The 18,826-nt window shown below is 42.8% G+C and overlaps 1 protein-coding gene across 2 annotated transcripts in view; it reads left to right on the top strand.

Moving 5' to 3' along the window:
- LOC138662895 (zinc finger protein 773-like) overlaps window positions 1-18,826 on the top strand; it is a 117,546-nt gene that overhangs the window by 83,734 nt on the left and 14,986 nt on the right. For both annotated transcript variants that reach the window (XM_069748888.1, XM_069748889.1), the window contains exon 7: window positions 10,538-10,750. In XM_069748888.1, coding sequence (XP_069604989.1) covers window positions 10,538-10,750 — 213 coding nt within the window. The remainder of the gene's footprint in view (window positions 1-10,537; window positions 10,751-18,826) is intronic.

The raw sequence follows: 18,826 nt of genomic DNA, 5'->3' as shown, positions 1-18,826 counted from the left end.
AGAGGCCACTCTAGCTAAAATAGGAAAGGATAGGACAGAATACTGTGCGGTCAGTATTAAAACCCTTCCAAAAATATCCACAGCAGATTATACAAAAAATTCCTCCATCTAACTAAAGACGTGGAACGTATATCTGCAAATCCAGAGAATCCTACACAAAGAGTAGAAATACAATCAAAAATCCAGCACACAGCATGTGTGCCAAAGAAAAAAAAACACACTTATCTTTGCTGAATTGGCAGCTAAGCAGGAGAAACCAGACAGAGGTCCAACACCTCCCAAAAACCATTGACAACTGGCAAGGACTAATGAATCCTGCAAACCTAAGTGCCCCAGTCAGAATTGCAATCAGCAGATACACCTGACCAAGACTGCAGCCCAGGGACAACTGCATTACCACCTACAACCACCGGAGGGAGCCCAAAAGCAGAATTCACAACACCTAACAGGTGTTGGCAATAAATAAATCACACTTGCCGCCAGTTGACATGGATTAAAGCTGACTCAACCACTGTCCTGTGTCCTTGTGTTTACCACATTGAGCATGGAGAAAAGAAAGAAGACCAAAGAACTGTCTGAGGACTTGAGAAACCAAATTGTGAGGAAGCATGAGCAATCTCAAGGCTACAAGTCCATCTCCAAAGACCTGAATGTTCCTGTGTCTACCGTGCGCAGTGTCATCAAGAAGTTTAACCCCTTAATCCCATATGACGTACTATCCCGTCGAGGTGACCTGGGACTTAATCCCCAGTGACGGGATAGTACGTCATATGCGATCGGCCGCGCTCACGGGGGTAGCGCGGCCGGGTGTCAGCTGACTATCGCAGCTGACATCCGGCACTATGTGCCAGGAGCGGTCACGGACCGCTCCCGGCACATTAACCCCCGGCACACCGCGATCAAACATGATCGCGATGTGCCGGCGGTACAGGGAAGCATCGCGCAGGGAAGGGGCTCCCTGTGGGCTTCCCTGAGACGATCGGTAAAAGGTGATGTGCTCACCTTGTACCGAGCGTCTTCTCCCTGCAGGCCCCGGATCCAAAATGGCCACGGGGCTGCATCCGGGTCCTGCAAGGAGTACTTCCGGGTCGCCTGCAGGTGCTGGTAATCATGCAGCGATGTCAGTGAGATCGCCGATTTTACAGAGTGCTGTGCAAACTGTAAGATCGGCGATCTGTGATGTCCTTCCCTGGGACAAAGTAAAAAAGTAAAAAAAAAAAATTTCCACATGTGTAAAAAAAAAAAAAAATTACTAAATAAATAAAAAAATTATATTCCCATAAATACATTTCTTTATCTAAAAAAAAAACAAAACAATAAAAGTACACATATTTAGTATCGCCGCGTCCGTAACGACCCGACCTATAAAACTGTCCCACTAGTTAACCCCTTCAGTGAACACCGTAAGAAAAAAAAAAACGAGCCAAAAAACAACGCTTTATTATCATACCGCCGAACAAAAAGTGGAATAACACGCGATCAAAAAGACGGATATAAATAACCATGATACCGCTGAAAACGTCATCTTGTCCCGCAAAAAACGAGCCGCCACAAAGCATAATAAGCAAAAAAATAAAAAAGTTATAGTCCTGAGAATAAAGCGATGCCAAAATAATTATTTTTTCTATAAAATAGCTTTTATCGTATAAAAGCGCCAAAACATAAAAAAAATGATATAAATGAGGTATTGCTGTAATCGTTACTGACCCGACGAATAAAACTGCTTCATCCACTTTACCAAACGCGGAACTGTATAAACGTCTCCCCCAAAAGAAATTCATGAATAGCTGGTTTTTGGTCATTCTGCCTCACAAAAATCAGAATAAAAAGTGATCAAAAACTGTCACGTGTCCAAAAATGTTACCAATAAAAACGTCAACTCGTCCCGCAAAAAACAAGACCTCACATGACTCTGTGGACCAAAATATGGAAAAATTATAGGTCTCAAAATGTGGAGACGCAAAAACTTTTTTGCTATAAAAAAAGCGTATTTTAGTGTGTGACGGCTGCCAATCATAAAAATCCGATATAAAAAACGCTATAAAAGTAAATCAAACCCCCCTTCATCACCCCCTTAGTTAGGGAAAAATAATAAAATTTAAAAAATGTATTTATTTACATTTTCCCATCAGGGCTAGGGTTAGGGTTGGGGCTAGGGTTAGGGTTAGGGTTGGGGCTAGGGTTAAGGCTAGGGTTAGGGTTGGGGCTAGGGTTGGGGTTAGAGTTGGGGCTAGGGTTAGAGTTTGGGGCTAGGGTTAGGGTTGGAGCTAAAGTTAGGGTTAAGGCTAAAGTTAGGGTTAGGGTTTGGGCTAAAGTTAGGGTTAGGGTTTGGATTATATTTACGGTTGGGATTAGAATTAGGGGTGTGTCAGGGTTAGGGGTGTGGTTAGGGTTACCGTTGGGATTAGGGTTAGGGGTGTGTTAGGGTTAGGGTTTCAGGTAGAATTGGGGAGTTTCCACTGTTCAGGCACATCAGGGGCTCTCCAAATGCGACATGGCGTCCGATCTCAATTCCAGCCAATTCTGCGTTCTTCCCTTCCGAGCTCTCCGGTGCGCCCAAACAGGGGTTTACCCCAACATATGGGGTATCAGCGTACTCAGGACAAATTGGACAACAACTTTTGGGGTCCAAGTTCTCTTGTTATCCTTGGGAAAATAAAAATGTGGGGGGCTAAAAATCATTTTTGTGGGAAAAATAAGATTTTTTTTTATTTTCGCGGCTCTGCGTTCAAAGTTCTCACAACACATCTAGATAGGTTCCTTGGGAGGTCTAGTTTCCAATATGGGGTCGCTTGTGGGGGGTTTCTACTGTTTGGGTACATCAGGGGCTCTGCAAATGCAACGTGATGCCTGCAGACCAATACATCTAAGTCTGTATTCCAAATGGCGCTCCTTCCCTTCCGAGCTCTGCCATGCGCCCAAACATTGCTTCCCCCCCACATATGGTATCAGCGTACTCAGGACAAATTGGACAACAACTTTCGGGGTCCAATTTATCCTGTTACCCTTGTGAAAATACAAAACTGGGGACTAAAAAATCATTTTTGTGAAAAATTTTTTTTTTATTTTCACGGCTCTGCGTTATAAACTGTAGTGAAACACTTGGGGGCTCAAAGCTCTCAAAACACATCTAGATAAGTTCCTTAGGGGTTCTACTTTCCAAAATGGAGTCACTTGTGGGGGGTTTCAATGTTTAGGCACATCAGGGGCTCTCCAAACGCAACATGGCGTTCCATCTCAATTCCAGTCAATTTTGCATTGAAAAGTCAAATGGCGCTCCTTCCCTTCCGAGCTCTGCCATGCGCCCAAACAGTGGTTTACACCCACATATGGGGTATCAGCGCACTCAGGACAAATTGCACAACAACTTTTGTCATCTAATTTCTTCTCTTACCCTTGGGAAAATAAAAAATTGGGGGCAAAAAGATCATTTTTGTGAAAAAATATGATTTTTTATTTTTACGGCTCTGCATTATAAACTTCTATGAAGCACTTGGTGGGTCAAAGTGCTCACCACACATCTAGATAAGTTCCTTAAGGGGTCTACTTTCCAAAATGGTGTCACTTGTGGGGGGTTTCAATGTTTAGGCACATCAGGGGCTCTCCAAACGCAACATGGCGTCCCATCTCAATTCCAGTCAATTTTGCATTGAAAAGTCAAATGGCGCTCCTTTCCTTCCGAGCTCTGCCATGCGCCCAAACAGTGGTTTATCCCCACATATGGGGTATCAACGTACTCAGGACAAATTGTACAACAACGTTTAGGGTCCATTTTCTCCTGTTACCCTTGGTAAAATGAAACAAATTGGAGCGGAAATAAATTTTGTGTGAAAAAAAGTTAAATGTTCATTTTTATTTAAACATTCCAAAAATTCCTGTAAAACACCTGAAGGGTTAATAAACTTCTTGAATGTGGTTCTGAGCACCTTGAGGGGTGCAGTTTTTAGAATGGTGTCACACTTGGGTATTTTCTATCATATAGACCCCTCAAAATGACTTCAAATGAGATGTGGTCCCTAAAAAAAAAATGGTGTTGTAAAAATGAGAAATTGCTGGTCAACTTTTAACCCTTATAACTCCCTAATAAAAAAAAATTTTGGTTCCAAAATTGTGCTGATGTAAAGTAGACATGTGGGAAATGTTACTTATTAAGTATTTTGCATGACATATCTCTGTAATTTAAGGGTATAAAAATTCAAAGTTGGAAAATTGCGAAATTTTCGCCAAATTTCCGTTTTTTTTCTCAAATAAATGCAAGTTATATCGAATAAATTTTTACCACTAACATGAAGTACCATACGTCACGAGAAAACAATGTCAGAATCGCCAAGATCCGTTGAAGCGTTCCAGAGTTATAACCTCATAAAGGGACAGTGGTCAGAATTGTAAAAATTGGCCCGGTCATTAACGTGCAAACCACCCTCGGGGCTTAAGGGGTTAAAGCCCATGGCACTGTGGCTAACCTCCCTAGATGTGGACGGAAAAGAAAAATTGGCAAGAGATTTCAACGCAAGATTGTGCAGATGTTAGATAAAGAACCTCGACTAACATCCAAACAAGTTCAAGCTGCCCTGCAGTCCGAGGGTACAACAGTGTCAACCCGTACTATCCGTCGGCGTCTGAATGAAAAAGGACTGTATGGTAGGAGACCCAGGAAGACCCCACTTCTTACCCCGAGACATAAAAAAGCCAGGCTGGATTTTGCCAAAACTTACCTGAAAAAGCCTAAAATGTTTTGGAAGAATGTTCTCTGGTCAGATGAGACAAAAGTAGAGCTTTTTGGGCAAAGGCATCAACATAGAGTTTACAGGAGAGAAAAAAGAGGCATTCAAAGAAAAGAACACGGTCCCTACAGTCAAACATGGCGGAGGTTCCCTGATGTTTTGGGGTTGCTTTGCTGCCTCTGGCACTGGACTGCTTGATCGTGTGCATGGCATTATGAAGTCTGAAGACTACCAACAAATTTTGCAGCATAATGTAGGGCCCAGTGTGAGAAAGCTGGGTCTCCCTCAAAGGTCATGGGTCTTCCAGCAGGACAATGACCCAAAACACACTTCAAAAAGCACTAGAAAATGGTTTGAGAGAAAGCACTGGAGACTTCTAAGGTGGCCAGCAATGAGTCCAGACCTGAATCCCATATAACACCTGTGGAGAGATCTAAAAATGGCAGTTTGGAGAAGGCACCCTTCAAATATCGGGGACCTGGAGCAGTTTGCCAAAGAAGAATGGTCTAAAATTCCAGCAGAGCATTGTAAGAAACTCATTGATGGTTACCAGAAGCGGTTGGTCGCAGTTATTTTGGCTAAAGGTTGTGCAACCAAGTATTAGGCTGAGGGTGCCAATACTTTTGTCTGGCCCATTTTTGGAGTTTTGTGTGACATGATCAATGTTTTGCTTTTTGCTACGTTCTCTTTTGTGTTTTTTCATTTAAGACAAATTAAATGAAGATAATAATACCAAATAATTTGTGTTTGCAATCATTTTCAGGAAGAAAATGAGTATTATCTGACAGAATTGCAGGGGTGTCAATACTTTTGGCCATGACTGTATGTGCCTCCGTTATTGGATTGGTACATATGTTGAGTTTTGGTTGCTTCTCCTACTGCTTTAACACTAACTGAGGTACTTCCTGCCTGTCGGTGGGTGTATACTGCCCGGGAGGAGCTATTTTCCTTTTTTTGCATAGTGTCAGCCTCCTAGCGACAGCAGCATACACCCATTGTTACCTGTGTCCCCCAATGAAGGCTCCAAGAAAGAGATTTTACGGTGAGTACCAAAAATCACTCTTTTTGTTCCACAAAAAATTATCTTTTTGCCCTCAATTTTGTTTTTCAAAAGGGTAGCAGGAGAAATTGGACCACAAAAGTTGTTGTGCAATTTGTCCTGAGTATGCTGAATCCCCATATGTGGGTGTAAACCACTGTTTGTGCGCATGGCAGAGCTTAGAAGGGAAGGAGCGCCATATTGGAGAGCAGATTTTGCTGGAATTGTTTGTGGGTGACATGTCACATTGTCAGAGCCCCTGAGTTGCCAGAACAGCATAAGCCCCCAAAAGTGACTGCATTTTACAAAATACTTCCCTGAATGAATTCTAGTGGTGCACTGAGCATACTGACACCACAGCTGTTCCATAGAAAATTATACCATTGGGCAGTGAAGAAAAAATAATCACATTTTAACCACTAAAATGTTGGTTTAACCCCAGATTTAACATTGGAAAATAGGTAGATAGGTAAATGGTCACTACATCCATAGATGAATTACCAGAGGGGTGTAATTTCCAAAATGGGGTCACTTCAGGGGAGATTGTGTTGTTATGGCAGTTTGGAGAGCTGCTAAGTGCCAGAACAACAGAATCCCCCCCCCCCCCCCCCCCCTGAAGTGACCCCATTTTGGAAATGACACCCCTCTGGTAATTCATCTATGGATATAGTGACCATTTCCACTACATGGATGATTTTCAGAAACACATAGTGGAAGTTTTAGAGCAAAAATTGCAAAAATGTAATTGCAGTGCCCAATATATTGTGCCCAACTTGTGTCTCTGGAGACATCCCCCCACCTACCCCCAGAAATTGTTAAGTCAGCTCTACTCAAATGTGTCTGTCACTAAATAAACCAAATATAATATACAAGAAGAGTGCAACCTTTATCGTGCCAAAGCATTGTCTAATATGAAATACATGAAATATGAACAGCAAAATGGCTTTTGAACATTAGAAAAAATATTTGAGAGACGCTTTGCACAGGGTTTGGCCAAATAGTGTGAGCCCATCAACCATCGTCAAGGTGGTCTCATTAAAAACTGATGGGTCCCTGACCTCCCTGTCCAAATGTGAACACTTACCGAAGGCCAATGTCTGTATGCTTGGGTGAATGTGGACACCTCTCTCAGCAAAGGCTACATATGGGTTGGCCAGAACCAAGTGTGATTAGATGTAATTAAAAACACATGGTGACGGGAAGATTGCTCAGTCAATAAGCTAACATAGAAATGACAGAAAAAAGACTGGCACATCCAAACTAGTGTGAATAGATGCATACCAGGAGCAGCTACCTCCATATATAATATACAAGAAAAGGTTGCACTCTATTTGGCCAAATCCTGTGCAAAGCATCTCTCAAATATTTTTTCTAATGTTCAAAAGCCATTTTGCTATTCATATTTCATATTAGACATGCTTTGGCACGATAGAGTGCAACCTTTTCTTGTATATTATATATGGAGGTAGCTGCTCCTGGTATGCACCAGAGGATGTGCCAGTCTTTTTTCTGTCATTACTAAATAAACCAAATGCTTGAATGTCAAAACAGTTTAAAAACGTGGTTCTGTGTGGAAGATTATAAATCAGTCATGGATGCATAAGGCTGGCAATGATGGGCATTGTGGGCAATAATAGTGGGTATCATGCCTCATTCCTCTCTTGGAACATACTCGATATCTTCTCTGGGGGCTCTTTCTTGTTTCAGTTGCTGGAATGAGTGCAATAAAATGTCGCTCAGTGAGTCTTCTGACATCTTCACATTCTAAAGGATTGGCGGGAACAACATTTTCAAAAACAAGATTTTCAATTACCTTTTCCTGATAATCTAGGAAAGTATCTGCATTTACGGCTTTTTTGTATAACACAAAAGAATTATATGAGGCCACCGGAAAGAAAGAAATTACTAACTTCTTATACTAGATATATGATTTTCTTGATACCTGGTATGGCTGTAGAACCTGGTCTGCAAGGTCCACACCCCCATATATTTGTTGTAGTCAATGACAGACACAGGTTTTGGAGTAGTGGATCCCTGTTGGTCTGCAGTGGCCGTTGTGGCATCTGTGTGGATCGAGCTCAGGATAAAAATATCTTTTTTTTATCCTTATACTTAAGGGTAAGCATCTCTCCATTGCGTGAAGCCCCTGACTGCCCCTTTCGGAACTTTTCATTGACCAATGATTGTGGAAACCCCTGACCGTTTTTGCGAATGGTCCCACAAGCCCCCATGTTATATTCAACCAGACTTTTAAATAGGGGTCTGCTGGCGTAGTAGTTGTCAATGTACAGATTGTAACCTTTATGTAATAATGGAGTTATCAGCTCCCAAACGATTTTTCCAGATGTCCCAGATAAGTAGGGCATCCTGGTGAGTTTAGTTGGCTATCTTTCCCCTCATAAATGTGAAAAGCTGATGTGTATCCGGTTGAACTCTCGCACATTTTATAGAGCTTTATTTCGAACCTTGCCCTCTTGGAAGGAATAAATTGCTTGAGGTGCAGCCTTCCTTTTAATTTTACAAGGGACTCATTAATTGAAATGTTTAATGTTGGGGTGTAAATCTTTAAGAACTTTTCTCTCAAGTCTTCAATGATGCGTCTGATTTTGAATAGTCTGTCATGTTCTGGGGCATCTCTGGGCAGGCATCGAATATTGTCGTTAAAATGACAAAATCTCATAAGCATTTCATGACGGGTCCTAGGAAGAACGGCAGAAAACATTGGGGTGGCTTGAACAGGGCGATTGGACCAATGGGACCGAAGTTTTGTTAACAAGCACCATAGCGTATGTAAGTCTTAAAAATTTTTTCATTTCTAGGACATTAGTTGGTGTCCATAAATTTGACCTAGCATAATAGGATCGTGGATTCTGGCTGATGAATTGGTTATATATTGATTATAGGATAATATACTCTAGCAAGCTATCTGTCAGAAACAAATTAAAAAAATTAACTGGTCCAAAATTTTCCACCTCCACATTTATACCAGGAATGGCATTAAAATTAGGGATGACTGGAGTAGCTGAATCCGAAGCCTTCCATCTGGGAAATGCTACATCAAGAGGCAAAACCCCTTGGACATTGATGTGCACCAATTCACAAGCACTAGGGACAGCGCTAGTACTGGGCATTGTTCCCTGAGTTGGAGACATTTCTCCAGAAGCGCTATTTGTTCTTCTTGTTGTACTGGTCCTTGTGTGTGAGGATGGACCAGAATCACTGCTCGTTTCTGAGCTATCACTGTCACTGCCACTAAAGCCCTCGAAATACACATCACCATCTGGCACTGCGCTTTGCTGTCAGAACATAAAAGTGCATAAGCCTCCTCTGCACTGTAATACTGACGGGCCATTTTACTGTTTTTTTTCCCGGAAATAGAAAACTCTGATGTGACCTGACTGACGTGATATGACTGAGGTGACCAAATTATTGGGAAGACAATTGAGAAAAGCCTAATTCTTTAGCCTAACTTTAGAATAAATCCTTTAGCCTAAAAATATCCATAATCCTAGCAGTAGCCCTAACTTTAGCCTAACAGTATCCATAACCCTAACTTTAGCCTAACAGTAACCCTAACTTTATCCCCAACACTAACCCTAACTATAACACTAACCCTAACCTGCCTTATGTTTTTTTTACTTTATAACAAGATGGCTGACTGACACAGCTGTTGCCAGCAGCTCTTGTAACACTATTTCTTGTCTAATCTCTCACTGACAGGAGATCTGAAGAGAAACAGCGTTTTTATGAGGCAGATCGCCCGGGAAAGTTCGTTGCTACAACAAACTTTCCAAGTGATTTCTCTCATTGGCTGGTGTGACACTGACATCATCAGGAGCTGAACCAATCAGGTCTCGATGAGGTCGGGATCACAGGAAGTGTTGCTAGCGCCGACGTTTATCTACTGTTGGCGGTCACGAAGCGGTTAAGTTAAGGGTACCATAATTTCTGTCCAGGCCTATTTCATTAGTTTTATTTATTTTTTAATTCTGTGGAAGCATGGCTGAAAAGCAATGTCTGACTTTCATTTGTTCATTTTCATAGATTTTTTATTTATTATTACTTTTGTCAGATTCAAGTTATTTCTGTGACCATTGTCGGTTTTTCTGTCATTAAACGAGGGGTATCAACAATTTTGACCACGTGTGTAGAAGGAATGAATATTTTGACTCCACAGCCACTTTCTGGAAATTAGCACGAAGTGGATGTTGGAGAGTGAAACTTACACATTTGCTATTTTATTACCCAGCACATAGTGCCCAGATTGTGCTCCAGGAGACACACACCGCAAATTAAGTGGATTATTCTCACTATAATATTGGTAAATACAGGGATCCTAAATGTTGTTTGAGCACACTGAAAGACTCAGAAGTGAGAGCGGATTTTGCTGGATTGGTTTATAGAAATGCTGTTGCTTTTCAACTGCCTTTGAGCCACTAATAGTATGGGAACCTCTGTTTTTCCATTGACAGATGATGGACCTGAGTGGCGACTTGTTTTTTGTGAGATAAGAATTGGTATTATTTTCACCTACATAACATTGATTGGTTTCTTTTTATTCGATATTTGGGAGGCAGAATGAACAAACAGCTGAACACCACCTACTACTGGTTCATCCAGCAAGGTTTTCTATTAGACTGTGAACTGTCATTGTCTTGGTAAATAATTAATTTGTTTTTCATAGCTTACCATTTTTATGGACAGTTTAAGTAGAAATGTTCGATAATATAAAACTCAAGCATATTTTATTAAAAATAATTGTTTATCTTAGCAGATGACTGTACCAGGAGATCAGAGGGACAGCTGACATCTTCAATTTTTAAATCTGATGATCTTGAGATCCTGCAAGATACAACTGAAGTGATTGCCATTACTCGAGATATATCATCATCCATTCACAGCAAAGATCTGTCATCTGATCCTATGAAACAGGTCTCATCTCCTGATTCATTACTGACTACTAAGGAAAATCAAAGTCACAAAAGAGGTATTAAAAAACAAACTGCTCCTAAAGCAAAGAAGTCATTTTCATGTTCACAATGTGGGAAATGTTTTAACAAGAAATCACATTTTGTTAGACACCAAAAAACTTACACAGGGGTGAAACCTTTTTCCTGTTCAGAATGTAGGAAATGTTTTAACCAGAAATGGCATCTTGTTAATCACCAGAAAACTCACACAGGGGAGAAACCTTTTTCCTGTTCAGAATGTGGGAAATGTTTTATACAGAAATCAGATTTGGTTAATCACCATAGAACTCACACAGGGGAGAAGCCTTTTTCCTGTTCAGAATGTGGGAAATGTTTTAACCAGAAATGGCATCTTGTTAATCACCAGAAAACTCACACAGGGGAGAAACCTTTTTCCTGTTCAGAATGTGGGAAATGTTTTATCCAGAAATCAGATTTGGTTAATCACCATAGAACTCACACAGGGGAGAAGCCTTTTTCCTGTTCAGAATGTGGGAAATGTTTTAACCGGAAAAGAGATCTTGTTAGTCACCAGAGAAATCACACAGGGTAAAAGCCTTTTTCCTGTTCAGAATGTGGGAAATGTTTTAAATGGAAACTGCTTCTTGTTAGACATCAGAGCAGTCGGGGGGCGTGGCCTAGCAGGAGATGTGAGAGGACGCTTGCCGGACCTCTCCCGCTGCCCGAACGGAGATTTAGGAGATACTAAAGGCGCCGCCGAACGCCAAATACCGGAGGAGCATCTTCTGAGTAACCGGGGAGCAGGGAGAGTAAGCCGCACGCTGCAGGAGCCGGTAAATGACGCGCAAAAGGCAGAAAGAAGCCGGGGCGGCGGGCTGCACGCGCTCCCAAGATGGCGCCGACAGCGCAGCGGAGGAGGCGGCAAAGACAGGCGCTGCTTACCAAAAGCGGCTGGAGATATTAGCAAAGCTGGAGCAGTTCGCCAGAACGGAGGAGGCAGGACGGATGATGCAAGAAGCTGAAGGAGAGGTGACAGGAGGAGCGGTGGACTCAGTGGAGAAGTCGGGTGAGCAGGCTGGGGCACAGAGGGAGGTGGTGGAGAGTGAATCCTGTATGGCACCCACCATAACACCAGCCATAAGCAATGCCCCGCTGGATAAAGTGGCTGGGCTGGCCCTGGATTGTGCAGCACAGCTGGGAACTGTATGTACTGATGAAGCTGCGGAGCCGACCCTGAGGGACATTTTCTCTGCTATACTGTCCTGCAAGACTGCATTAACAACCCTAACTGCTCAGGTGGATGGCCTGAAGGGGGAGGTTTCGCTCAGCTATGCACAAAATGGAGGGGAGAGTTGAACTGTTGGAGGAACGTGTAGGGGGAGCGGAGGACCAAATTGCCGAAATGGCTAAAAGGGAGAAAAAATATGTTCAGCACATTTCAGAGTTGGAGCTTAAAACTGACGATCTGGAGAACCGCTCACGTAGAAATAACTTGAGAATTATCGGTGTGCCTGAAAAGGCAGAAGGAAACAACCCCAATGAATTTATAGAGACATGGCTGAAAACTAAGGTGGGAGGAGATAGTCTCACTAAATTATTCGCGGTTGAAAGAGCGCACAGGGTGCCGTCCAGACCTTTGCCCCCTGGATCCCCTCCAAGGACCTTTCTGGCTAAAATCCTGAACTATAGAGACCCAGATATTCTGATGAGAAAGGCCAGGAATATGGAGGAATTAACCATCGATGGCAACCGAGTATCTATCTATCCTGACTATTCCACAATTGTGCAGAGGCTTAGGATGAAGTTTGGAGAGGCGAAAAGACGTTTGCGTGAACTGGGCCTGGCTTATTCTATGCTGTATCCGGCAAAACTACGCGTGGTGGCTATGGACAAGGTCCACTTTTTTTCAGAGCCCTGAGGAAGTGTCACATTGGTTGGATCTGAACGCGAAGCGTATTGGAGCGGAAAAGAACCGCTGAGGAGGACCAGGAGTGATTTTCTGACTAAAGTGTTTATTTGGCAAAATTAATTGAGTTACTGGTTAATTGTGACAGAATACTGGAGAAATTTGTTTTGAAGGACTAGTGCGCTATGGTTGTGTTCGGCGGCGCAACTGTTTTTACATTATGTTTCAGATGGGCGGGGGGAGGGGAACGAATGATGGATAGTGGGAACTTATTGTGAGTGTTAGCTCTTAAGTCACTGGTAGGAGTGTTAGCACGTTCCCTTTTTCTCATATAGAGAGGGAGTAGGAGTTTGTGAGGAAGGAGGTTATTGAGGAAGGGAGAGGTAAGGTTTGGGTTATTTGGTAATAATGAGGGATTGGGGGGAGGTTTGGGGTGGGGGGGTCAGTTTAGGGGGGGAAGAAGATCAAAGGATGGGAGAAGAGTATTTTCATTGTTTGGCAATATGATGGGAGATAAAGTTAAAATTTTGAGCTGGAACATTAGAGGTCTATCGAATAATACAAAGCGTACGGCGATTTTGCAATATATTTTGAAACAGAGGCCTTCGCTGATATGCCTTCAGGAAACCCATTTAGTAAAAGATAAAGTGGATATACTGCATAAAAGATGGGTGAGGAAGGCGTACCACGCGACATTATCGGCCTACGCTAGAGGGGTGTCAATTCTTGTGCACACGAGCATACCGTTTGAGGAGGTGGTGATAGATAGTGATGGACAATATGTATTCCTAGTGTGTAAAGTATTTGCTAAATTGCTGTGTAGTGTCGGTATATATTCCTCCACCGTACTCAGGGAAGAAATTGCAGGAAATCCTTAATATGGCCGGTAGATGGGCAGGAGTTCCTTTGCTTATAATAGGAGATGTCAATAACATTATTAATGATCACTGGGATAGGGGTCAACACGCACCGCTGAGGGCGGAAGGGAATGAGACAGCGTTTGGCAGTTATCTGAAAGAAGTGGCATGGAGGGATCTGTGGAGAGTCCGTAACATTGACAAATACTGTTTTTCCTGCTATTCGGCGACACATGGCTCGTTGTCTTGTATCGATTTGGCCCTAGGTAATGAAGGAATGGATAGGCTGGTGGAGGAGGTGGAATACATGACTAGGGTAATCTCGGACCATAGTCCGCTGGTGGTAACACTGCAAATTGAAAGCCAGGGGGAGATAGCTAAACGGGGGTGGAAAATTAACCCTTTCTGGTTGCAAATTCTTGATATGGGGAAGATAGGGGAGGAGCTGGAGGAGTTCTTCCAAATTAATAACGGTAGTGCAGCGAAATACATGGTGTGGGATACCATGAAGGCATTTCTGAGGGGGATATTATTTAGAGAGATATCTAGACACAAGACACGAACAAGGGAATCGGATAAAGCGATAATGGAAGAATTGAGGGTAGCGGAGGCTGCATTGAATGTTTTGCGCTCACAAGACACCATAAAGCGTATGAAGATGGCTCAGGAGGAGGTGAATAAGTTACACTTACGCAGAGCAGAAAGGACAAGAAATTTCCAAAGAGAGGCATTTTATGCGGAGGGAGAGAAGGTGGGTCATTTGTTGTCGGTGGTGGCATCTGCACAGAGGGACTCGGCATATGTACATGCCTTAGAATTGGAGAATGGTAGTATTGTCACACAGGGGGCCCAAATTGTGGAAGGATTTAAGGGATTCTACAGCAAATTATATTCATCACGATTGGAACAGGGGGAAGAAGGTATAGACAGATTTCTAGAGGAGGCAAACTTGCCTAGAATAGAGACAGAGGATAGAGATTGGTTGGATAGGCCGTTTACGGTGGAGGAATTGGAGGGTGCATTGAGATCCATGGCGGGAGGGAAGGCGCCGGGGGCGGACGGCATCCCTGTTGAACTTTATGGTGTCCTTACTGAAGAGCTGATGGCTCAGTTGTTGGGGGTCTTTGAGGAGTCGCTGGAGAGAGGGGTATTGCCTAATTCCATGAGGGAGGCCATTATTGTGGTCATCCCCAAACGAGACAAAAACCCACAGTTACCGGAGTCATATAGATCAATATCACTCCTAACAACAGATGTCAAGATTCTGGCTAAGGCCCTGGCGAACAGGCTGACCCGGGTGATAGAAAAAGTGGTTCATTCGGACCAATCAGGCTTTATGCCTAATAAATCAACTGCCATTAATTTGAGAAGGCTATTTCTCAATATGCAAATAACGGCCGATAATGCTGGTAGGAGAGTGGTGGTTTCCCTCGATGCACATAAGGTTTTTGATAGTATAGAATGGCAATACCTGTGGTCGGTACTGAGTCGTTGTGGGTTTGGGCCAGTCTTTATGTCATGGGTGAGACTCCTATACTCCTCTCCGGTGGCCAAAATCAAGGTGAACAATGCGATGTCAGACAGCTTTCAGCTTTTTAGAGGTACTAGGCAGGGGTGCCCGTTGTCCCCGCTGCTGTTTGCTTTGGCGGTGGAGCCACTGGCAGCGGCTATCAGAAAGTCTCAAATGGTGAAAGGGTTTTTATATGGGAAGATGGAGGAAAAAATCGCCTTGTATGCAGATGACATATTGCTATTCCTTGAGAGCTCTGGGGAACCATTGAGGAACGTAATAGCATTAATCGAGAGATTTGGGCAAATTTCTGGGTTAGTCATCAATTGGGACAAATCGAGCGTTTTGCAGGTAGATAGAGAAGTGGATTGTACGAGGAAGGTGGAAGAAGGTACAAAATTAAGGGTGGTCACACAATTTAAATATTTGGGGATTCAGGTAGCTCTTCCCTTAACCAGATTTGAGGAACTTAATCTGGAGCCTTTAGTAACTAAGATACGCACCAAGATCTCAGTTTGGAGTAAGCTAAATTTGTCGGTGGTAGGAAGAGTAAATCTCCTCAAGATGGTGGTGATGCCGCAGATCTTGTATATTTTACATAATTCTCCGGTATGGATCCCGATGAGAACATTCCGTAGGTTGAGATCGTTATTCGGGGAGTTGGTGTGGGGAAGGAAGAGCCCAAGGATTAGGCAGGAGATTCTGCAGAGACCAAAAGATGAGGGGGGGCTTGCATTACCCAATCCATGGTTGTACTTTCTGTCTGCGCAGAGCCAACATCTAAGGGGATGGGGGAAAGGGTTAGAGGAAGAATTGGGTCACAGTAGTCTGGTGCATATCAGCGGGGTGTGGCCCTTGAGTTTGGGTCTGGAATCGGGACTCTTTAAGAAATTGGGGATTGGTTGTCCCACCATGAATTTAATTCATAGAGTATGGCAGATGCTAAAACGAATTAGGGGAGTTGGGGGATTCACGGAATTTTCACCTATCTGGGATAACTCATCTCTTCAAGAATTTAACCGTATGGAAGGAATGGGAGAATGGAGAGAAAAAGGCATCAGGTTGTTGGGACAGTTGATTCACAATGGGAGTCTTAAATCTTATGATGCGCTTCAGCAGGAGTTTCAGTTTCCGGGGTTAAAATGGTATCTATATAGGAGAGTTCAGCACGCTTTTCAGGCACAGAGGAGGAGGGGGCCCATGGTGATTCAGAAGGATCTCATGATAGACTGTATACTAAATAACAATGGAACAAAGGGGGCTATATCGGAAGTATATGGGGATTTACTGCACACATTCTTGGAGGATTACCCGATTAAGGCTAGAGAGAAATGGGAGGCTGAACTGGGGAAAATAGACGATGACAAATGGGAGTCTATTCTGGAATACATATCCAAATTATCGATGAGTGAGCCTGGGAGACTGTCGCAACTGTATGTGGTAAATAGGGCCTATAGGACACCCAACTTGTTGTTCAAAGCCGGAGTGAGATTGGATTCTGAGTGCCCTAGATGCACTCAGACTGAGGCGGGTATGCTTCACATGCTGTGGCTGTGCCCCAGGCTCTTTTCGTATTGGGTAGCAGTGATGAACCAAATTGGGGTGCTTTATGGATGTGTGGTTCCCAGGGATCCAATGGTTTGTATACTTGGGTATGTGGAGGAGTTGTCGGCCGACGAAATTGCAAAAATGGCAATAGCTAGATTGCTCTTCGTTGCAAGGAAAGTAATTGCAAGATACTGGATTAGGGAGGAACCTCCAACCAGACGAGAATTTGTTGCACAAGCGAATCATATTGTCCAGCTCGAAAAAAGCATTTATACCAAGAGGAATAAGTTGAGGTTTTTTCAAAAGCTATGGCAGCCATGGCTAGATGGGAATAATTGAGAGATGGTGGAAAACAATGTTAATAATACAATATGTCTGTAATAAAGAAGATCTTCTCGTGGGGGGGGGGGGGGGGGAAAGTTGGGGTTGGTTATCTGAGGGAGGGAGGGGGGGGAAGGGGTATATTTTCTTGTTAAAATAAAACACAAATGCACCTTGTTGTATAAGTAGATAACATTTATTATGATCAATAAAAATATATCTGATTAAAAAAAAGACATCAGAGCAGTCATACAGAGGAGAAGCCTTTTTCATATTCTTAATGCGGGAAATATTTTACTTGGAAATTAACTGTTAATAAACATCAGAGACGTCACATAGGGGAGAAGACTTTTTTATGTTCATAATGTTGGAATAGTTTTAGCCAAAATTGAATCTACTTACATTTGTTGTCTCTTGTCATTCATGTTTGCTGACAAAAGGATAAAACTAAACTTTATTAACTCCAAATGTAAAACTATACCCATAATTTACCCCCTGAAGGTTAGTCAGTAGGTGACTAATAGAAAAAACATGTATCCCACAGTTCAGTGTATAAGGTGAGGTGACGTATACACACTCACTCTCCATTTCTACGGGTTTTATCGTCCTCACCAAAGGTGACTCATTAGGAGACTATTTAATATTGAACTACATTCAAGCGAAACTACACAAAAAAAAATATGTCATCTGCAAAGAGTTTGTATGTTCTCTCCGTGTTTGCGTGGGTTTCCTCCGGGTACTCCGGTTTCCTCCCACATTCCAAAGACATACTGATAGGGAATTTAGATTGTGAGCCCCAACAGGGACAGTAATGATAATGTGTGCAATCTGTAAAGCGCTGCGGAATATGTTAGCGCTATATAAAAATAAAGATTATTATCAGAAACAGAAAACTAGCCACACATTGGCAGATCCCACCTCAAACTATATACTTCGTAAGTGATGTTTAATCTGGTTTTTATTGAAAAGAACTTCAAAACCAACAAGGAACAAAGGATTCAACAACATAAAAAGTATTGTGTACAAAAAGAAATCTCATATACAACTGTATTTCAAGACCTGTAACCAACAAGTCCCGAAATAGTATAACTTTCAGGTCAAAATCATTTTCAAACAAGTCCAACAAGATCTGAAAAGAAAAAAAAATCCATGGCGGATGTAAGTATCCCCTATCCAGGGAGACTGTATGACCTTTGGTGATACATAAGAGGTAACCTCTGAAAGAGAGCGACCCAAACAAGAGGAGCTACGTCACTCCAAGTAATAATGGTATAAACACGAACGGAAATACTTAGGAAGTTTATAAGCCACTCCAGTGTCAGGAATAGATAGTATGTGAAAATACAGGATAATTCTTGATAATTCTTGTGTGTTTTTTCTCCTTTAGGGACTGCCCTAGTTTGGTATTGTAACAGTTGTGTAACGATTGGAAGCAGAGGCACAGGTGATGAAGTTCACATTCGTTTTTTATTTTTTGAGTGGAACCTCAGGACCTTGGTCAGGGGGACTCCGAAGGGAACATAACTAGGGGGCCCCAGGTATCCGTAGTAAGATTTCTCGAACAGGACCAGAATGGATTACCTGAGGGGCACAGGTGCTACCTCCTGTTCGACCCCAGACATGTGGCAGCATCAGGTATGAGATGTGAACCTGGCTCTGGTAAATGTAGTCAGATTCTAGGTAGATGGGAGGAAGCGGGCTGCAGCACCTTTAGTGTTGTCCAGGAGGTCGGATGGCGAGTGACGGAACGGGATGGCACTTGAGTATGTAGGTACAGGTGTCGTCTTAGGACAGCCGAACCACTGATCACTGATATTCTGTGGAAACAAACAATGCTATAAAAGCGCAGACAGAACAGAACCGGAAAAAGCAAGAGTACATACTCGTTGCTCCAACACCCTCCCTATGACTGAGGGGCCAGAAGTAGTAATCAGTGCACTGCCATTGGTTAATTGGAATTTTCAAAAAATGCATGCTGTCCCTTTTAAGA

The sequence above is a fragment of the Ranitomeya imitator genome, chromosome 2 (genome assembly GCF_032444005.1).
Source record: "Ranitomeya imitator isolate aRanImi1 chromosome 2, aRanImi1.pri, whole genome shotgun sequence".
In the NCBI taxonomy this organism is placed as follows: domain Eukaryota; kingdom Metazoa; phylum Chordata; class Amphibia; order Anura; family Dendrobatidae; genus Ranitomeya; species Ranitomeya imitator.
Note: the sequence above shows the minus strand (reverse complement) of the source record. Positions and strands in the feature narration are given on the sequence as shown.